Source organism: Hesperophylax consimilis, chromosome 5 (genome assembly GCF_061612785.1).
Source record: "Hesperophylax consimilis isolate HC1 chromosome 5, BYU_Hcon_1.0, whole genome shotgun sequence".
NCBI classification, from domain to species: Eukaryota; Metazoa; Arthropoda; class Insecta; order Trichoptera; family Limnephilidae; genus Hesperophylax; species Hesperophylax consimilis.
In genome coordinates, this window is record NC_142840.1 from 20,841,397 (window position 1) to 20,862,043 (window position 20,647).

Consider the following 20,647-nt stretch of genomic DNA (forward strand, 5'->3'; position numbering starts at 1 on the left):
TGGTGAATTGTTCAAATTCTGCGAAACAATCCGTCCTAAGTCTAATAAGTTTGGTTTTAGAATATTTATGTGTTTTAAAATATAAGGGTTGCTTTGTTCCTTTCCCATAATTCGTGGCTCGGCTCGCGGAAATTTTGTCCTGTTTATACGTAGCATACTCACAAAGTTACAGGTAAAATTTAAATATGCTTTTTCAGAAATTTCTTGAAGTATGCATTCTTCTACTTCTTTTCTTCAAGTTATTTATATAATAAATAACACAGGTTGGCTTGGATACAATTTACAAGAGGGTAATTAAGAATAGCAGGTCATCACTAACTTCATCCAGAGCAAAAAGTCTTACACAAATTCACTGGATGTAAATTTATTTTGTGTAATTTAAAGAGAGGTCGAAACATTGCAGAGTTAAAAAAAATATAGCACAGACAACGATGAATGTCAAATTAATCAAAATGAGCACATAGAGTCACGTGGGGTAACCGTGCGCAATTTTTACATTGGGATTTTTGTATTAAAAAGCTTTAGGTATTTTACTCAATTTTTTTGTTTATTAATATGATCAATTATTAAGGCATCTCAAACAACCATAAAAACCTCATATGGTTCATAAATCAAACAGTTATATAAAAAAGTTTACATGCATGTCGATTGAGTACACTTACCCCGTGTGCGGGGTAAGTATACGCATACCGTAGGGTAAGTGTTCGCACCGCAACGAGTTACCCCCATTGCAATTATGACACTAAAATTGCACCTTATCGTAGTCTGTGCAGCTCTCATGCCACCATGCTTTACACACAATACATTCTATCCAATCTTCTGTTGGCGTATCTCGATATTTCTCCTTGCATTGTGGGTAAAAATAGTCCTTAGAAGCCTGTTTTTGTGCTCTCTTTAAACAGTTATGCACGCTGGAATCTCCCGCCTTACGCTTTGTCGTGATTCTTTGTGGTGTGACTTTCTTCAAAAGAGGTGGTCGTCCGATTTCCATGGTTTTAAATATTAGTTTTCGGACGATTTTTGCATCTGCATCTGTCTGCTTCTGCTGAAGTTCCTTTTTATAGGGACTTGAGATAATTATTTTAGAGTTGCAAGCATTTTTTAGTTTGCGTAAAACCGCCGAACTTGAACAACGTTAAACCCAATAGCTCTCGCAATACTTGTGGGAGTAGTCTGTCTTAAAGCTAAAACAGCGTTACGTTTTAGAAATCCATACACCCATCCTTGCTAGCCGTTTTTGTAATGTTGTCAAATCTGTTCTCGATCTTGTTGATTTCAGCATACTCGTAAACAATTTTTCTCATTGTCTGCATAGTCAGGCCGTAGAACATTTCGTCAGTTTTTTTTACAAAAATCAACGATTTCGGCCTGAAAATAAATAATTAATTATTAGATCAATAGTTTCACAAAAAAATGATATCTGCACGATAAATTGAATATCTACTTATCTAAAAATCTACCTCTTTATATGGTGTAAATGTCGGACGATATCTCCCCATTGAAGTTGCTATTAATTTTAGTTTTAGGCGTTTACGCAGAGTGGCTTCACTGATCCCAACAATATCTGCAGCAGCCCGCTGACTCTTCCCCTCTTTCATAAGCCCTTTTGCAGTTTCTTTTTGCTCTTGAGTGCAAGTTGACCTCTCCGGGTGCTTTCTCACGTACACACGTGGCATATTTCACTGTAAAAAAATAACGAGAGTTGAAATATTATGCTATAAAATCAATTTTATCTATCGGGGTAAGTGTTCGCACTCGTCCAACTGCGAACGCTTACCCCAGCACACTTACCCCATCACACTAAAATTCAATAAACTTTAAAAATTAGATTAGTGGTTATCTTTATTAGAATTATCACTTTGCACCCGTCTAACTAACAATATTTCACTAAAAATTATCATAGACCACGTCGCTCTGACACAGCTGGTTACACAATAGCACACATCGGTAACAGAGATGAAAAATTTAAGAAAAGCACGAAAAAAAGTAATTTACCTACCAGTTTTTATTGACAAATCAGCATCCACTGTACACATGTCCTGCTTCGGCGCGATCCAGAGGGCTACTGAATTAAGGAACGAGCGGGAGCTTAACATGCACAATCTTGTCAGAAACATCACTGCGAACACTTACACTCCGCGTACGGTTACCCCACGTGACTCTACGAGTTTGGGGATTAGGTAGCGAGACGAATGAAAGATGGTAGGTTGATGTGTCACTCATTTTGAGTCAGTAGAGTTGCGCAGTTGAGATGACTCCGGATCGATGACGACCATACCAATACCGTTATGTTACCCCGACCCACTGGTAACCACGTCTCAAAAATTTGGTAAAGACACCACGGAGCAGCACGCATCTTACCATCTCCGCACCAGAGCGGATAAAAGTGTCCAACACGGTTCACGCACTTTAACGCCTCCGCATCGGTACAGAGAAAAGTGCCCACCATGGTTACCATAAAACATACTCGGCTGGTTGAGCAATGCGTTTGCCGCCCCCAGCCTGTGTTGTGAACAGTGTTTGTAATTTATTTTTTCTAACCTTTTTATTTTTACGTGAGTATAATACAACAACCATACAGTGGTCCTAGACCCAAGATAAATGCAACGGTACCAGCACCAACCCTTCCTACGGCCATCAACAAGCAGGATCGGACTCAGCTTTTTTTCTATCGAAGCCCTTAACCGTACTGCTGGAGGGGGAGTCCTGTAGTGGTACGCCACTACGCCAAGCGCCAAGGTACCACGCCGTCATAGAAACATTCTGGAAAGTTCGGCCGTTGCCTAGGTTTGTTTGGCAATGAAGGAACTCGACAGTCAGTCATGAATTAGCAGTTCGCCAGCCATCAATCAGCAATCCACTGCGCTACACGGACCTACCATACCTACAGCCTGGCTCTGCATGTACTACGGATTACCATGAACTCCTCTGAACACATCACGAGTTCGGTCACCACGGTGTCGACTCACTGACTACCGCTTCGACTACTACCACGAGTCCGGTCAACGCGGTGTCAACTCAATGACATCTCTTCGACCACTCCACCGCAGTCATCGCCGCGTATACCAGGCATAAAGGCAACGGTCAAACTCAACTGAACGTTATGTCTAGCCGGCCATTAAAGCTGACACAAGAACATTCGCACGCAACTGCGCTACTGACTCACCCAAATAAACGCTGTGTTACCTCAACCTCATCTTTCCATTCGTCTCTCTACCTGATCCCAACTTGAGTCTATTAACTATTGACAAGTTAAACGACACAAGTTCCACTTGTCGTTGTTTTTTTTTGAGCGCGCATAGAAATCTTCGAAAATGAGTTAGCAATCTTGAGTTGCTTTTCACAGTGAAAGCTTACTAGCCAAAGGTGGTTTTTCTTCTTTTTCCATCAATAATATAACAATCATTTGATTGATAAATTTTCCTGTAAATTTTGTGAGGTTTTTAAACTTGATGATATTATATACTTTGAAAAAATCTCTGATTTATAAACATTCTAACCTCATTTAGGAGTTGAAATAATGTAAAATAGAGGTAGAAATTATGCTTGTTCAAGTAAATCATTAACGAATAGCATTATAAATGCCCTATTGAGTCTCTTTTTGTTCTCAAAACACTTCTGATTAACAATTTCAATCAAATTATTGAGAATAAACAGGTATTTTGGTGGTCAAGAAAATGGTGGTCAGATAAAGAAAATTACAACTTTTATATATATTGTCAGTAGAAATTAATTTCTGTTTTATAAAACCGTAGAGATGACCTCAGGCCTCTACCTACACTAAGCAATTTTTCATACATACAAACAAAAAACAATAATAATGTTCAAAGAATAATGTTTTACAAGCACATTCACTTAACTGGTAATTAGTATTAAAGAATATGTAATACATTTTCTGATAAATTTAAGAACATACTTGTTCAATGCTGGAATTAGACACAAATCTAACTATAACGATTTTATATAGGTAAAAATCTTTAATACTGCTCATAAAATTTACAAATCATCTTAAATGTACATTTCTTAAACATACTTTTTAATGCATTTAACACAACTTTAAACAAGCAAGTTATAATCTCACTTAGTATTAATAAAGTAACAATAATATGATGTGCTGAAAATTGAAATACCTAATTATTATCATGTATTTTCATAGAAAATAGAAACATGGGAGATGGTCCACGAACCATTAGTGGCATGAAACCGCGCACACATACTACTGCAAATTGCACGCACATATTTTGACCTACACACCAAACGCATAATTTTCATTGGCTTAGCCGCTTTGATAGTCCGTGCAGTTTGGTCGTAGCTCGACGCTTCCGTCCAATATCTCCCTGTGTTTCTATTATCTGTGTATATTTTGTATGTTTACGTTCAAATAATAAAGATTCATGTTTTTTATACATTTCTAAGATCAAATAATAATAAAAACATTTCGAGTGAAAATCAGTCGCACTTACAATATTTTACAGTTTTTTTTAATGACTGTTCAATTAAACGGTTCTAGGAAGGTTTTTAAACTGTTTGTCGAACACGAATAGTCCAGTCGTAGTTAGATGATGCTGTCCTTAGTGCTGATGAAGGACCTGGTATCAGGAGAGTAGTACGAGCAAGGAGGCGAACAGCAGCACGTGGTGCGCCTGGGAAGACAGTATGAGGGATTGACCACCCCTCTGCATGGCGGCCGGATACTCCCCTGATAGCACGGACAACCGTTTGTCTATATGAGAATTGTAGTAGGTATGCAATGGAGCATATAATGGTCATAGATTTATGCAATGGAGCATATTATTGATGTAATATGCAGTGAAACATAATTATTTTGTGGTTATCAAATTGTGCTACTGAATGTAATGTGATGGTTACAATTTATGCAATGGAACATTTCACAATATGATATTGGTAATAAACTTATGATAATACTACTTAATAATAATGTATCTAATGTATATAAAATAATGAAATTGAATAAACGTGTAAACAATGTGTGAAAAGTATGCAACGGAACTTGTGGATATAATAATTGCAATGAAGTATAATGTAATGGTTATCAAATTATGCAATTATCTGTAATGGTTTAAAAAATGAAATGGAGCGAGATATATAAAATAACTATAAAAGTAATTAAGGAGTATTAAAAAAGTGAAAAATAATGAAATAGTTATATATCAAATTGAATACCTGAATTAAATAAAGCACTAAGTGCCAACAGTAGAGTAAGCGTGTAAAATCGTATATGGGTATGTGCCGTTGCCAATATCCTAAATAAATTACTAAGTGCCACCAAATTGATTGTAGCTGTACACATATTTTGAGGAGTTTCAAATAATCTATCACATCGATATTATTTTTTTCTTTTATTCATAGTGCTTTTCAAAATCTTTTCACTGGGCACTTAGATCTTTTGCGTGAAATTAATAAATTTAAGACCAAATTAGATATATCTTTAATTTGACGGTTGAGTTATAGAATAGTTTTATCCTACAATAAATATACATTAAAATGTTTTTGTTCCGTTAAATCCTAAATTTCTGTTTGACATTTTTGGTACTTAGTGCTTTAATTATTTCAGGTATTCAATTAAGCAACGAATTATATAATGTGGCAAAATACTTAAATTATAAATAATTATTATTATAATGGTGAATGGTGATACATAAGTGCGATGGAGCACATTATGGTTAATAAATAATACGCAATGAAGCATTAAAACGTTTATAAAATTGTTTGCGTTCGGGTACAATGATCATATTGATAAAATGTAATGAAAAAAGAAGACGATGTATTGTCACAAATAAATAATTTAATAATATTTAAAGTTGTGCCAACGATGAAAATAATAATATACAATATATTATAACGAAAAAATATATTCTATGGATTTCATGGTAATAATATAATGCTAAACGTGTGAAGTCACGTGATCAGTCAATCTTATTAAAAAATAAGTAATAATAATAACTCGAAATGTTTCAAGTATCATCTCATTATTTAGACTATAATTGGAGTGAGGGTCACGATCCTTAGTAACGAGGAGACAATAAAGATCCTAATTAATGATGGTACGGACTTTACGACAATAGCACAACTAGACGCTTACAATAAACGTGAAACTTTTAATCAATTATTATATCACGTCGGATTGTCGTTTCAAGCAGATCAGAGTCAAGAAGCATTATTATTATGTTCTTGTTGATCGTGTTTTTTATTAAAAACTTCATTTACGAGTTGTATATCGCTACCGCTCTCGGGAGATAGTTTCGCTGACAACACGACAAAAGTTTTGAAATTAACCTTTCGAAGTTAGTGTAATAAATTAACAGGTCAAAGAATGGACGTTTCCTTCTTACGGGTGACTGACCTTAACATTATTTGATACTTAGTCGCAATTTGTTTTTATTTAGTGTAGGTAACAATTATTTTTTTTAATTAATTCATTGTTTTTACCTGTCCATTTTTGATTTTGATATTTTGCACAGATTACTAATTGCATTTATTACTTGAAAAACTTTTTTATAGGTGCATTACCTATTTGAATCACATGCTTCCAATAAACAAAATACATTTCAATAGGCTTTCCAGGTATCGAAATGTAATAAAATTAATTAAATTATTTTGTGATTTTTAATAAATGGAGATAAAATATTTTGCAGCTGCTTAAATTTAAATCTCTTACCAATGTTTGGGAAATAATTATTTAACAAATTTAAAATCATTGACCACTGGATCGATTGGTGTCATATATATGTTTATTGTATTATTTAATTAACAACATTCAACATTCAAGACTAATGTATCCACCTAGATTTCGCCGTTTATCCCATATTTTAGGTTCTATAAATATTGCACATTATGACAAACAATCTTTTCAAAATTTTTGTCAAAATGGCAAAACATGCCAAAAAATCACTACTTAATCATGTAATTTTCATTAGTTTTGGTCACATCTCAGTTAAAACTTTTATCTTTTTTACATTTAATGCCAAGTTTCGTTCGAGTTTTAACATTAATTAAAAGTCATCGCACACGTATCATCTCGGCAACGGATTGGCACCGACTCGCCTCATTTCTACTGATTAGTGTTCGTTGTTGTGCGTTATTTCATACAAAAAATTCTGAACGGCTCGGGCTAATGCGAGGCGTATCTGGTGCCGGGGTGATACGTGTGCTACAACCTTAAAGCTTTTAATCACTTTAAGTTTTCCTAATTTTACAAAAATTGACAATTCCTCAAATTGCCGTTTTCATACAAGTCAACGACATTATCGTGACACAAATTAATGTGATATAATAATATATAAGAAAACAAATTGTTTAAATCTACTCAAAGAGTACGAAGGTCTAAAATAACTAGTCCCATTAAATATAATTTAACATGTTGTACAATTTTGTACAATGGCTGGGACAACGGGTTTTTATTTTCTGTGCACATTTTTCGCAAATGTACATGATGAATGCAATGTCAGGGTTGAGTGAACAGATCGAGGGACGTTTCAAAAATGTCCTCGGTATTCAGGTAGCCGCATTAGGGCGCTCATCCGCGGATTAGCCGAACAAAATATGCGGCTCATTTGTCAAGCTCCAATTTAAACCGTTGTGTTTGAACTAAAACGGCGGTAATTTCCAGCACGGTCGTACCGTACTTAGCCGCCTTAATCGTCCTAATTCCATGGCGCAGTAATCAAGTGTATCATTTTATCTGGGTAATTGTTCCGCTCTTTGTTGAACTGTTAGTGCTGTTTGCTATTGCGCTTGTTGAATAAATACCTCCCGACAGTGCCAGATTAACCGTAGGGTAGATTACGCAGATGTACATGGGCCAGCTACTTTTAGTGACGCCGCAGAAACAAGTAAAAATTAAAAAAGATTATGTTATCAAAAATAAAAATAAATCTTTGTATATCTCAGCGTTCCCAAAACTACAACCCATGAAAGATTTGCCAAACTTTTAATTTTAACTATAATAACAATAAATTCAGCCTATTTCTACGTTAATTTATAGGAAACTGTGCAAGCAGGAGTAGGGCTCTGAATTGACTAGCGACAACATGACAACCAATGTATAAAAAATATATTAATATGTCTTCGTCGTTATTTTTTATTTTTTTTATATTAACTCCACACAGGAGGCCCTGAAGAAAATAATTTCCCTCAGGGCCTATGTCATCTTTGGGGATGCTGTATGGAGGGTCTTTTTGTGGAGAGGAAGGAGTGAACATGGGTCTTGAAGAGTCCCATGTTGTAGGAGGGAGGAAACACAGAGGCCGGCAGTTCCACAGCCGAGCTGTTGAACTTAAGAACGAATCGTAGAAGCGACCCGTTCTCATGTGACAACATTGGACATGAAGCACAAGCTTATATACTTTTCCTATGCAGTAAGATCAGAATACGAGATAGTATTTAAGGGGGGCCAATGTGGGGTGTAATCCGGCACTGTTTCCTAATGGAAACTATTCACAAACTTTTATGAGAAAAGGTTGCTCCATAATGCGTGAGGCTTTCGTGTATATTCTGATACAACTTTTGTTATGTGTGGCTTTATAGTAATTATAACGATTAAGCCTTTGACAAAATGTTGTCACTTACCCGCACGGTAATATTATTTGTTAATATATTTATGAACGAGTCCCCAGATATATAATAGGGTTAATTGATGAACTGTTATCAGGCTTAAAAATATTTATAAGAAGAACAAAATGACTGTTAGTCTGGTTACTTGTAATGTTTGATCCACAAAATCGATTAAATATTAAAATGAGACTTGATAGATACCATTATTATTACGCTAATAAAAAGCGCAGTGGTTTTTATTTAACAAAATATAATACATCAAAGACGAAAACCAAAAAAGCATATATTTATACAAATGATCCAAGAAATAAAAATAATATGGAAGTAACTGAGTTTCTTTTCGTTACTGTTTTGGCTTATAGACACTAAGGAAGCTTTTGAAAATATGCAAGCATTACCTACGCTGTTTTGCCTTTGATAAGCTCTATTTCTGGATAAAATGCTTATATATTTTTTAAAGCAAAAATTATGTGTAACGCAGTTATTGAAACATTTTCATGACGTTTACGGCCATGGCCGGATAATAATCCCCTATATCTGAATAAAGAATATCTACTGTAATACGTCACAACTGCTCGCAAAAAACTATTTTGATCGTTTACCGCTGATAATAAAAGACAACACTATTGCCTTCATTATGATTTAATTATGAGGCGTATTATTTAGCAGAAGAATTAAATGTAGCTAATAACGTGACTCTTTACCACTAAATATTGCATTATAGCTACTGCATTTCTTGCTCACCAATGAACACGTGTATTGGTACCAATAATAATATGATCCTCGAATGAATATGCAATGAATATTGAACATTAAAAAAATAGGTGATTTTCACTGAGATGATAACAACTATGATCACATAAATTGTTTTCTATGACTCCTTACCATTGAGCGCATAGACTATTAAGATCCATTCATATTGAGTTTGTTTGTAATTCCTCTCCACTGGGCACTGAGCCCAACATTGTTTGTTTGATATTTTGTCTCACCACTAAGCCAAAAATTTTTTTCCTGCAATTATCCCTTACCATTGAATACAATAATTGTTTGTAATCCCTTGCCACTGAGATCAAGAAATGTTTGTCTGTAATAATTATTACTTGCCACTGAGCACAAGAAGTGTTTGTAATGATCCTTGAACATTGCATACAAGAAGTGTGTGTAGTAACCCATTAAGTAGAAAAATTGTTTGAAAGGAACCTTCAACACTTAGCACAATATCTGTGTTATCACCAGTTGCCATTGAGCACAACAAGTATTTGTTTGTAATGTTCCTTTACCATTGAGTCTAATGAGTGTATGTTTATAATGTTCCTTTACCATTGAGCCTAAGAAGTGTATGTTTATAATGTTCCTTTACCATTGAGCCTAACAAGTGTATGTTTATAATGTTCCTTCACCACTGAGCCTAAGAAGTGTAAATAATGATCCTTGAACATTGCATACAAGAAGTGTGTGTAATAACCCATTAAGTAGAAATTTTTTTTGAAAGGAACCTTTAACACAGCACAATATCTGTGTTATCACTAGTTGCCATTGAGCACAACAAGTGTTTGTTTGTAATGTTCCCTTACCATTGAGTCCAAGGAGTGTATGTTTATAATGTTCCTTTACCATTGAGCATAAAAAGTGTATGTTAAAATTAAATTTCCTTCACCATTGAGCCTAAGAAGTATATGTTTATAATGTTCCTTTACCATTGAACCCAAGGAGTGTATGTTTGTAATATTCCCTTACCGTTGAGCACATGCACGGATATGGTTTTAGATTGCGCGTTGCTAGGGTTGCACTGGTACTGTCCGGAGTCCGAGGGGCGCGCGTTTTGGATCAACAGGAAGGAGGTGGTGGTGTCCCCCTTCTCCGTGATAACGCTCACCCCACCACGTGGGGAGTCATAGCTGATGATCTGGTAAAGGAAAAAATGACAAAATTACAACAACAAAATAGGATTTCGCTCGTAAGTTTACATAAAATAATAATAATATCTTTATTTAGGAAAGTTTACAATTTTTATTTTATAAGGTACAATATTTTTTACAATTCAGGTTTTTCAGTAATGTAGGCCTCACTGGGTGGCTTGCCCGTGCTGAGGCCTTCATTTTATAATATGAAATATAAACTACATAATACATTTAATGAGAAAAATTATACATTTAAAATTAAAAATACATAATAATATATTTCAAATTTAAAAAAAAATAGTACATTGAAAATAATCTTGTGTGTTTGTGAATGATGTGTGTTTATATTGGTTTTGTGTGTTACGTGAAGGTTTTATTTGTATTTTATGCTATGAAATTTTGGTAATATTGTCTTTTTTGTTCTTGAATCCATTTTTTAATTTTGTGTGTGAATTTATTTTTATCTTCCTCAATTTTAATTTCAAGTTTTAAACTGTTGAAAGCTTTTATTGCATGGTATTGGTAATAACGATACCAATATTTTGGTTTACATTGATTTGTAACTTTTATATTTAAGGTTATAAAATTAACAGAAAAATACAAAAATAATATTGTGAAGGTAAAAAGAAAATAAAATTACAGTTGAGATTTCTCAAATACCGCCTCACTAGGCTAGCCTGTGTCGAGGCAGAATTTTTTGTGTTAGTTCCTAATACCTTTGAACATACCTATACTTGTATTAAGATGTATTCGCTCAATAATGTGGTGACTTCAATAACTGCGAATTTGGGTGAATGCACCGGTGAAGGCCCTAATCTTATTTTTGATCCAAATTTTTAAATCATCTTTGAAATTTTTTTGTGAATCACATTGTTTTATGCTGTCTGGAAGAATGTTGTAGAGTCTTGTCGCAAAGTATTTAAAGTTTCGTTGACCAAACGTAGTATGTGTTATCGGTATTTGTAGTAAATTTTTGTTGTTGCTTCAAGTACATCGTGTATTTGAATTTTTTCGTAGTAATTATGTAAAAATTTGGTGTAAAAATGAGTCGTCGTCTTGTAAAACTCGCTCTTGAAATTTTTGGAAAACTGTAGATGTCACGAAAAACTGATTGGAATACTTTGAACATGAAAAAAAATTTACATTACATGTAAATATCAAAATAAATAAAAATTATTGGAAGATGCAATATACATTGGTATTTGCAATTCTCTAAATACCCTGTGACGATCACCTTAGCCGACGATGTAATATAGTATAATATAATATAATATAATATTACAATATAGGTATTATATTATAATATTGCTGCCTTCGTATTATATTATATAATTGGCTGCCTTCTATAAGGCTCTATACTAGTATCCTCCGGATTACTAGTATAGAGCCTTATCCCTCGATCGCAGAGTGACAATATAATACTATACGGTAATCTTAGACAATAAAAATAAAAATACAAATACACAACTCACGAAAACTTGCTAAAATGATATCTAGATAATAATACACAGGTAGCAACGATATCTAGTTAATAATATATAGGCCGCAACGATATCTAGATAATAATACATAGGCAGCAACGATGTCTAGTTAATAATATTATATAGGCCGCAACGACATCTAGATAATAATATATAGGCCGTAACGATATTTAGTTAATAATATATAGGCCGCAACGACATCTAGATAATAATATGTAGGCCGCAACGATATCTAGTTAATAATATATAGGCCGCAACGATATCTAGTTAATAATATTATATAGGCCGAAACGACATCTAGATAATAATATATAGGCCGCAACGATATCTAGATAATAATAATTTATAGGCGGCAACGAAATCTAGATAATATATATTTTTTTATTTAGTTTTTTTTAAAATTATTATTAATATTTTCTTAAAATTATTTCTAATATTTTCTCATTATACTTGTTATCTCAATTTTACAATTGTGTATTTTGTACCTTCTTTACAATGGATTACATCTATTTATTGTCAGTATCTTCTGTATAATACAGATATTCTCCTATGTACACTACATCATGTATCACTTCTGTGTAAAAGCCTTTTTAGGCGTATACATAAATAAATATAAGCCGCAACAAATTTTATAGCCAGTTAAAGAATAAAAATGTAAATAAAATTCTTGTTGTGTAAAAGAATTTAAACAACAAGAATTTTCGTAACTTTTCTCATATTGTTAAAAGTTCAATTTAAAGTATTCGTTCGCTCCTAGGCACCCCCTTGGTGATTAGTTCGAGTTCTACCGGTGAAAAGTTGAAAACCTTCTCTTACAAGATTGCATTACCTGTGTTGGTCGTAGAATGTATGTGGTACCTACTTGAAAATGCAAAGTGTAGGTTAAACTAACTTCCCAGTTGACGCCAAGTTTATTATTCGTTTCATAAAAAAATGCACGAAGAATAGTACACACTCCATCAAGTTAACTTTACATTTAACCCCTGATGTCCAGTGTTGTTTTAGGCATATTATTTTAATAATTATTATTCTTCAATCATTAAAATAATAAGAGGTAATTTGATTGTCAATTTTCAGAATTAATATGAGGTTTGGTAAAACCCGTCAGGCCACAAAATGATAATTTTACAGTAGACGAATAAAATTAATAAATAACGAATAAAATACAAATTCATAAAACTAATTAAGAACGTTCAAGCAATTATATTTATAATTATGGAAAGTTTGAGGGATGAGTAATTATTTCGTTAGTTTTCTCCAAGTAATTTATAAACTATAAAAGTATAAATTTAGTTCTTAGTATTAAAAAAAAAGCAAAATATAATTTACCATCATGTACTTTGAATACTGTTCTATATGAAATCACTGAAAGTAACATTTCCAAAAATGTGGCTTGAAAGATTTTACCAAAACACATTCGATGTGATGCATTATGATTCACAGTCTGAACTTTTTTTTAATATAAAGACATACATTCCTGGGATACGAAGCACCTGAAAATATTTTAAAATATCGTACAACCACCACAGAAAGCGGAAAATGTTGCTTGTGTCGTGATGAGGGACTTAGACAGCCGAGGAATTGAGTGGGTCAACTCAGCCACTTATAGGTCTTTATAACCGGTGAACTATACAACCAAAATAACTTACAAAACATAAGCTAGCCCGCACGAACCTGATCATGTACCTAATAATCCTAACCTAACTCTAATAATGGGACGTCAGTACGGACAAACGAAAAAACATATTTTATGAATTGAATTAAATTAATATTTTTTAATTTTAATTTTACTAATTATCTAAGCTTGTAAAACAATAGCAAGAAGAACACTTCAGTTGCTCGGAATTCATATGGTAATCGGACAGTTCTCGAGGCATGAAAAAATCGCAAAATTCTTGGTAACAAACATGTGTATATGGGCTTCTGGTAACGGTTGCGTCGCGGTTGTGAACTGTTTTTTGGTAAGAAATACACAGAATATCAATTTGAGTTGTAAACTGTTTTTTTTCAATTGCCCCGTGAGCGGATAGATTAAAATTGTTTTTTGTTGCACCAGGTAGGTGTGTGTGTTTTTATATACATGGCTGCGCATTGTTTTGTTATAAGATCACACTTCTTCTGGTTTTCCAATAGCAAAATTTTCTGTAACTTAATAATAAAAAATATATATTATTGCATTATTAGGAACTACTTGTAACCTCAAAGGGTTGAGAGAAACATCGCATATTAATTCTATTTCTTTCCTTAAGTAAGATGCAGTAATATCTCACTCCATTCTCTTTAAAGCTCTCGAGGATACTTGCAAAATGAAGCAAATAATCTGTATTAATTACCACCGCACTTCGGGCGCATCTAGTCCAAGAAAAGAGACTAGGGAAGGCCAAAGCATATTACTCAGAGAGACTATGAGAGTGGAGCTCAGTGGGAATGATTAAGCACTGGTCGCATTACCCGAATGGAAGAAGTATTATGATTTGACGCCGAGAAAGTCACGGTAAATGTGATTCATGACTGGAAGAGAAAAAAGAGAAGAAGAGCATCGAGGTTCTGCGCACCCCTAATTACTTTCATAAAATCCCAGAAAGAAGAGACACCATTAGCGGCAGATCTGATGGATAGCGACCATTTTGTGCACACAGCTCACTTCCTTCCGGCGATGGAGTGATGCAGAAATTCTTTCTCCATTCCGCGGATCATTTAGACAAAGGATTTGTGACAGCTCGGCTGAAACTTGGAATTAACTGACATTTAAAAACTTCGTAAAAAGAACTACCAAACCATCAGTTACAAATTACTCGGGCACTTTTTACAGCTTCATTTTGATGAGTTTAAATCATTGAATAAACTTTAAATCATTTTTTAACTTCAATTTAATTTTTTTTTGAAAGACGATGTCACGAGCGTGCTGTAAGTAATTATTATTACTTTCCTAGAAAAATCACTCTGAAAAACGAAAAAGAAGTACATTGCATTAATATTTTTGCAATCTAGGTGACTAGGTAGTTAATAATTAGTCATTATGCAATTTCATGAACTAACCAAGGACTGCTATACAAGTCTACTTGGTACATACTCATCGCTCCATTATTTTTCAAACCCAGTATTATCATACATTTATACGTATTATACCAACCAGTTCACTTGAGCGTGCCATGTCTTCCTGAGGCATCCCCGACTTGCTATTTTATTCAGTTGCATGTAATGCTTTATCCATTTATTTTTTACGTCTAGCCTTTTCACGAATCCAAACATTTGCGTCTGTTTATTAATATCGTCAAGTCTTACGCTTACACAATCCTCGCATCATACTTGGATCCAACACTCGCTACAATGAATGGTTTTAGGTACAAATTGTTACCACCCTTCGTCAAAGTGATCTTATTTTTACTGCACTCCGTTTATTTTCACCCTTCCCCTGCATGTAGTTTTCTGTACACTAAAATTATCATTTAGTTTAATAAACTTAATAAAATAATAATGTTTTTTTTTATAACTTTACTAACGTTATATTCGATATATTGTATTATTATTATATTATTTAATCCGTTCTAGTTAGATTAGATTTCCGAATTCGTTTTCCGTATTCGGACATCCGAATGCACGGAATCAGTAGAAAATACATTAACTGCCGCACACGTTCGTTTTAGTTCCGAACGGAACAAATTCCTTACGCGCGTTCCGAATGCGAGCCGGCGCGTTCGGAGAAACCGAATGGAAAAAACCTAATGACGTCATGTGGAACGCAGCTATTACATACAGTTTGTTTGTGCCGACGCAAACGTACGGAAATTTCCGTTCGTAATTCAGTGTTGCCAACGGATCTTGACCTAATATCGCCGTTTCTCATACATAAGGTAGCGTAAATTAGTCGAATTTGCTGTTAGGTGGGACATGTTTAAAATTGATGTTTTTACGTGAAAATAAAAATTTTGAATTTAAAAAAAATAAAATTTGTTGGTAACACTGGTACTGACGTTTATACATTCCGAATGAAGAAAAACGAACGTTTGCGCTAGTCTCACGGAATTCCGAATACGGAAAACGAATTCGGAAATCGAATACGGAAAACGTATGTATGCGGCCTGCCTTAAAAGCATAAAATGTGATCAATATTATAAAAAATAAATAAAAAAAACTATTTTAGATAATAATACACATCGGTGTAATATTTCATCATGCACGAAACTTACTGATATGAAATATTGATAATATATTAAAATTTGGTCAAATTATTCGTTTTCCTCTTAAAAATGGGACTGGAGGCGTATAACGAATGATTGGACAATTTTCTTAGTAAACTATCAGTAAAGCACGAATATGTAATGAGAAAGTTGGAATAAGTGTTCTTAAAAATAATAATATTGTCGCATCTCGTCCATTATATTTATTCAGACAAGAACACCTGCGTGAACACGTGTTCAGATATATTCTGAATAATTTATTTTTTACTAGTCACATTTTTAACAGTATCTTGACGTAAAAAGACGTCCTTTTTTCTCCGTGTAGAAGAAGAAGGTAATTCTAAGAATTCTAGAAAAAACATGAAACAGAAAAGACAATAAATTATAAGGGAACGGTCGCAACTGGAGATCGCACCCAGAACCTCTATTTTACCGCAACAATGCTCTACCACTGAGCTACTGACACCTGATTATTTTGTTTATTTTAAGATATTGTCTAAGCTACAAATATATTCTGGTAGAACTTTATAATCATACAAAAAGATAGCAGACAAAAAAAAATAAAAAAAGGAGAGTTTTTTGAAATTCTAATTAATTCTAATCTTGTCTCACTGGGAAGTTCTAATGATTTTTCTTTCCATTGGTTTCTATTTTTAATACTTAAATATGTGTATTGATTTTCCAAAAATAACTTTAAAGCGACTACTGATGAGTCATATGTGTTCGCTTATTTAAATAATAGGTTCTCTAATTCTAACGATGATATATCTTTTTTTTTTTTTTTTTTTTTAAAAGAAAGACAAACATTCCCAGGTTACGAATAACCCAACAATGTTTGAAAATCTCCTACTACCACCACAGAAAGCCGAAAATGTTGCTTGTGTTGTGATGGAGGACTTAGCCAGCCGAGGAATCGAACACGCGACGCTCGGGTGAGACCCAAGCGCTATGCCCACTCAACCACTGACCGGTCCTTAAATCCTTCTCACTGAAGAAGTTTGGGAATAATACAATGAATGTTAACGAATTTTCGGACTTTTATAAGAATGTCACTTGTTCAATTGTGCTATCTCATGCAGTCTGATAGGGAGATAGGGATAATCAGTTCTATTAAAACAATTACCTCTATTAAATAATTGTAAGAAATGTATAATTTTTCCAACTAAATAGAGAAGTGGCTGTTATAAGCAGTCATTCCACATCTGACAGTATCATTGACTATCTTCCTATTAGTATTACAAAAGGAACATATTCAATGCTCTACCTGAATAACCCAGGGATCAAGGTGTCCATATGTGGCGGAGTCCTTATGAGATATATACGAATAACGGGAAATAATCAGGTTTCATTAGCTCTGTATTTTCCCTGTAAAGTAGAGGTCCTGGGCTCGACCACCAGTTGTGCTGGTTACCTTTTTTTATTTTCTGGGTCTTTTTCTGTTTTATGTTTCATTCAAGTTAATTGAATGATTGACGATTTATAAAATAATTAGTAATTCTAACCGCGTCATTGTGATTCCAATAGATGTACGCCGGAGCTTCGGGGGAGAAAAGGACCACGCAGGTCAGGTTGATTGTGCTTCCGCGGTCTATGTAGAGGTCTGGCCCTCCTATTATCTCCGTTGTTGGTTCTGAAACAAAGGCACATCATTATATTTTGAACGGATAACTAATTGATTTACTTTGCGAGGACCACGGAAATGAAATGGGTCGCATCTTTTGTTGAGAGTATTATTTTATATTGTGTATTTTTTATAGTATTCACATGCCATTAATAAATTCTTTAGTGATTTATAATTGCGTACGCAGGTGAAATTCTGTATTCATACATTTAAACATATTAATTATTCATCACAAAATTTCAAATAACCTTTTGTTTTGTGAACAGTAAACTTGGCGTCCAATAAGTATGTTTATAATTTTCTCATATTTAATAAATCAAAACCAAAATTTCCTCTTAAATAATAATTTCTGTCAGTGGTACTTAAATAAAAACCTACTTAATTATAATCCATAAATATTTTCAACAAAATTAAAAAAAAATTTCAAATGGGGAATAATACTATTAGTTCAACGAAATGTCACCATCTCATTGACAATTATTTTTTAAACTTGTTTCAGATCGGTAAGTACCTGATATGTGTTTCTGTGATCTGAGGTAGCAAAATATCGATTATTTCTATTAAACAGCTAGGAACCACGATTATGCAAACTCTGGCGGAATAAACAAGCGGAATAACATATGAAATGGCAAATGGTTGAATTAAAAAAGATTTGCCAAAGCATAACTTTCAAAATGTATTTATTAATAAAATAATTAAATTAATACCATCTATCAACGCTTACATGTACGTTACGTTAACCCATAAATGTGTTTTTTTAGTTTTGTATAATGTGGTTAATTAAACATTTTATAAAAATTATCACTCAGCGATCTTAAAAACTTTACAAAAGTTTGCGTTCAACAAAATTTTAATAATTTTAATTGTATAATATTTTATCCCATTTATAAAATCAAAATCTGAAAGAGTCTTTCATCTGCTTGAAAAAACATCACTTCATTTTGAAATACTATTAAAATAGCGAATTATTTGAAATTTAGTGTCAAGTGGGAATATTTGATGACATGATATTATTATATCTAGACCCGAGAGGTTAAGAGGGTTTTGATTTCAATTGTGAAAGTCTACCAGAACCCTTTTATAAAATATATAATTTGACAAAAAATATCACAAATGCGAAATAGATTCTTAAGACTCAAAAATAAATTTTGACTGCGCACATAACAATGAAAACAGCACATTCGGAAAGTAAACCCAAACAATATTTGGCTGAGATCTTCTTTATCTGCCTTCAGCACTTGTGACCAAATTCACAAACATGTGGTTCAGTGGTTTAATGTTCAAATCAAAGACACAAACCGCATTTCAATGGTTTAAAGTTCAAATCAACGACACAAAATGCAGTTCAATGGTTAAAATTTTAAATGAAAAGAGAAAGATTTGTGTTCTTTCTCTTTAAACTGTTTATATCATATACGTATACGTATGACCATAATATAAAAATAATTATAACGACTTTTTGAGAACTAGAGGATAACCTAGTGGCAGATACGGGAACAACGAGACTCCATTTCGTATTCGCTAAATACCTTATAATCAATCTCAATGCAGACTGAATGAGGTAAATGTAAATGCGTTAGTTATAAATGCTAAAGATGTTTAGCAAAATTATGTACATTATAGAAAACTAAATAATGCAATTCGGTAGTATTTTAGTATAGTAAGGCTGTAGTTTCTATTCATTTCTATTTATCGCTAATTCTTCTTTAAAAACTTTAATGAAAATTTGGTAGCTGGTGTGGATGGGCATTTACCTAATTTTATTAGGGGCAATAAATTTAATAAAGGAACCGTTTTAAAGAAAAAATGTTTTGTCAACACGAATAAACTTTTTGGTACGGATATAGCCTTTGCAATACAAGTCACAATCATCATAAAAACACGCCATCTCTGGAACGACCGAAAATGATATAAATTAAAAAAGACAGATTTATGGGTTCAAAGATTTATTTACACTTCGAGTATCTCCAAGAAGAATGACGGAAGAGGAGCAATTCTAAGGGGTGATATTTTGTTCAAAATTAAAGATATCAAGGTTTTGACGGCTATAAAACTCATCAGCTTTCCCAATGTAATTGCTCCCAATAGGGTAGGTTTAAAAAATCTCATTATATTGTTTCGTCTCTTTCAATTTAATTACGAGTCCAAAATGAATACATTTTTTACCATAAAAATTCAAGACGGGAAAATTTGTGCGAATTTGCCAAAATTCATCATTAAATTTCCCTTAGAAGCCTTAACTATTGTTTTTTTTTTTTTAAACTTCCGATTTAGTTGTCCGGGTTAAGTCTTCCCCAAAGGAAAAACTTAACCCTTCCACTCACTTTTCCACAAATGATCATCTAGTCAATCAACATTATGTAAGTGCATTATATAAGCAAAATAAATACAAAACAATACAAGAACAACACGTCAAATCACCAGAGATCAAATGGGAAAATAATTCACCGTCTCCAGATATTTTCATATCAGAGGGTTCGGCTCGGTAGAACTTCTAACAGGGCCTATAAATCCTACTGATCCCTCAACATAAATATTTAAAAAATCTTTTGTTATCCTACATGTATTCAAAATGACCGACTTTTGCATCTTTATATATAATTTTTTTGATAGATCTAATACGCCTAAATTTTTAATTAGAGAGCTAGGTATAATGCCAGTAGCCGAAATAACGAATGGTAATATTTTTATAGTCTGAGAATGCCAAATTCTTTTTATTTCATTTCCTAAATCTGTGTATTTTCTTATTTTTTCACTAACAGATTTTTGAATATTACAGGAATTTGGAATAGCGACATCAATGATATAAGTTATTTTTTTAATTTTGTCATGTAAAACTATATCTGGTCTATTATGACTAATCGCTCGGTCTGTTAGTATAGTTTTATC

General features: G+C 33.3%; 1 protein-coding gene across 1 annotated transcript in view; it reads right to left on the minus strand.

Annotated features, from left to right (window-relative positions):
- Nucleotides 1-2,168: 2,168 nt before the first annotated feature.
- LOC149423635 (neurotrimin-like) overlaps nt 2,169-20,647 on the minus strand; it is a 233,822-nt gene continuing 215,343 nt past the window's right edge. Inside the window, exons 6-8 of the mRNA XM_089632052.1 lie at nt 17,640-17,767; nt 10,312-10,480; nt 2,169-4,699 (exon numbers count right to left, since the gene is read on the minus strand). Of these exons, the coding sequence (XP_089488178.1) occupies nt 4,596-4,699; nt 10,312-10,480; nt 17,640-17,767 (401 nt within the window). The 3' untranslated portion in view covers nt 2,169-4,595. The remainder of the gene's footprint in view (nt 4,700-10,311; nt 10,481-17,639; nt 17,768-20,647) is intronic.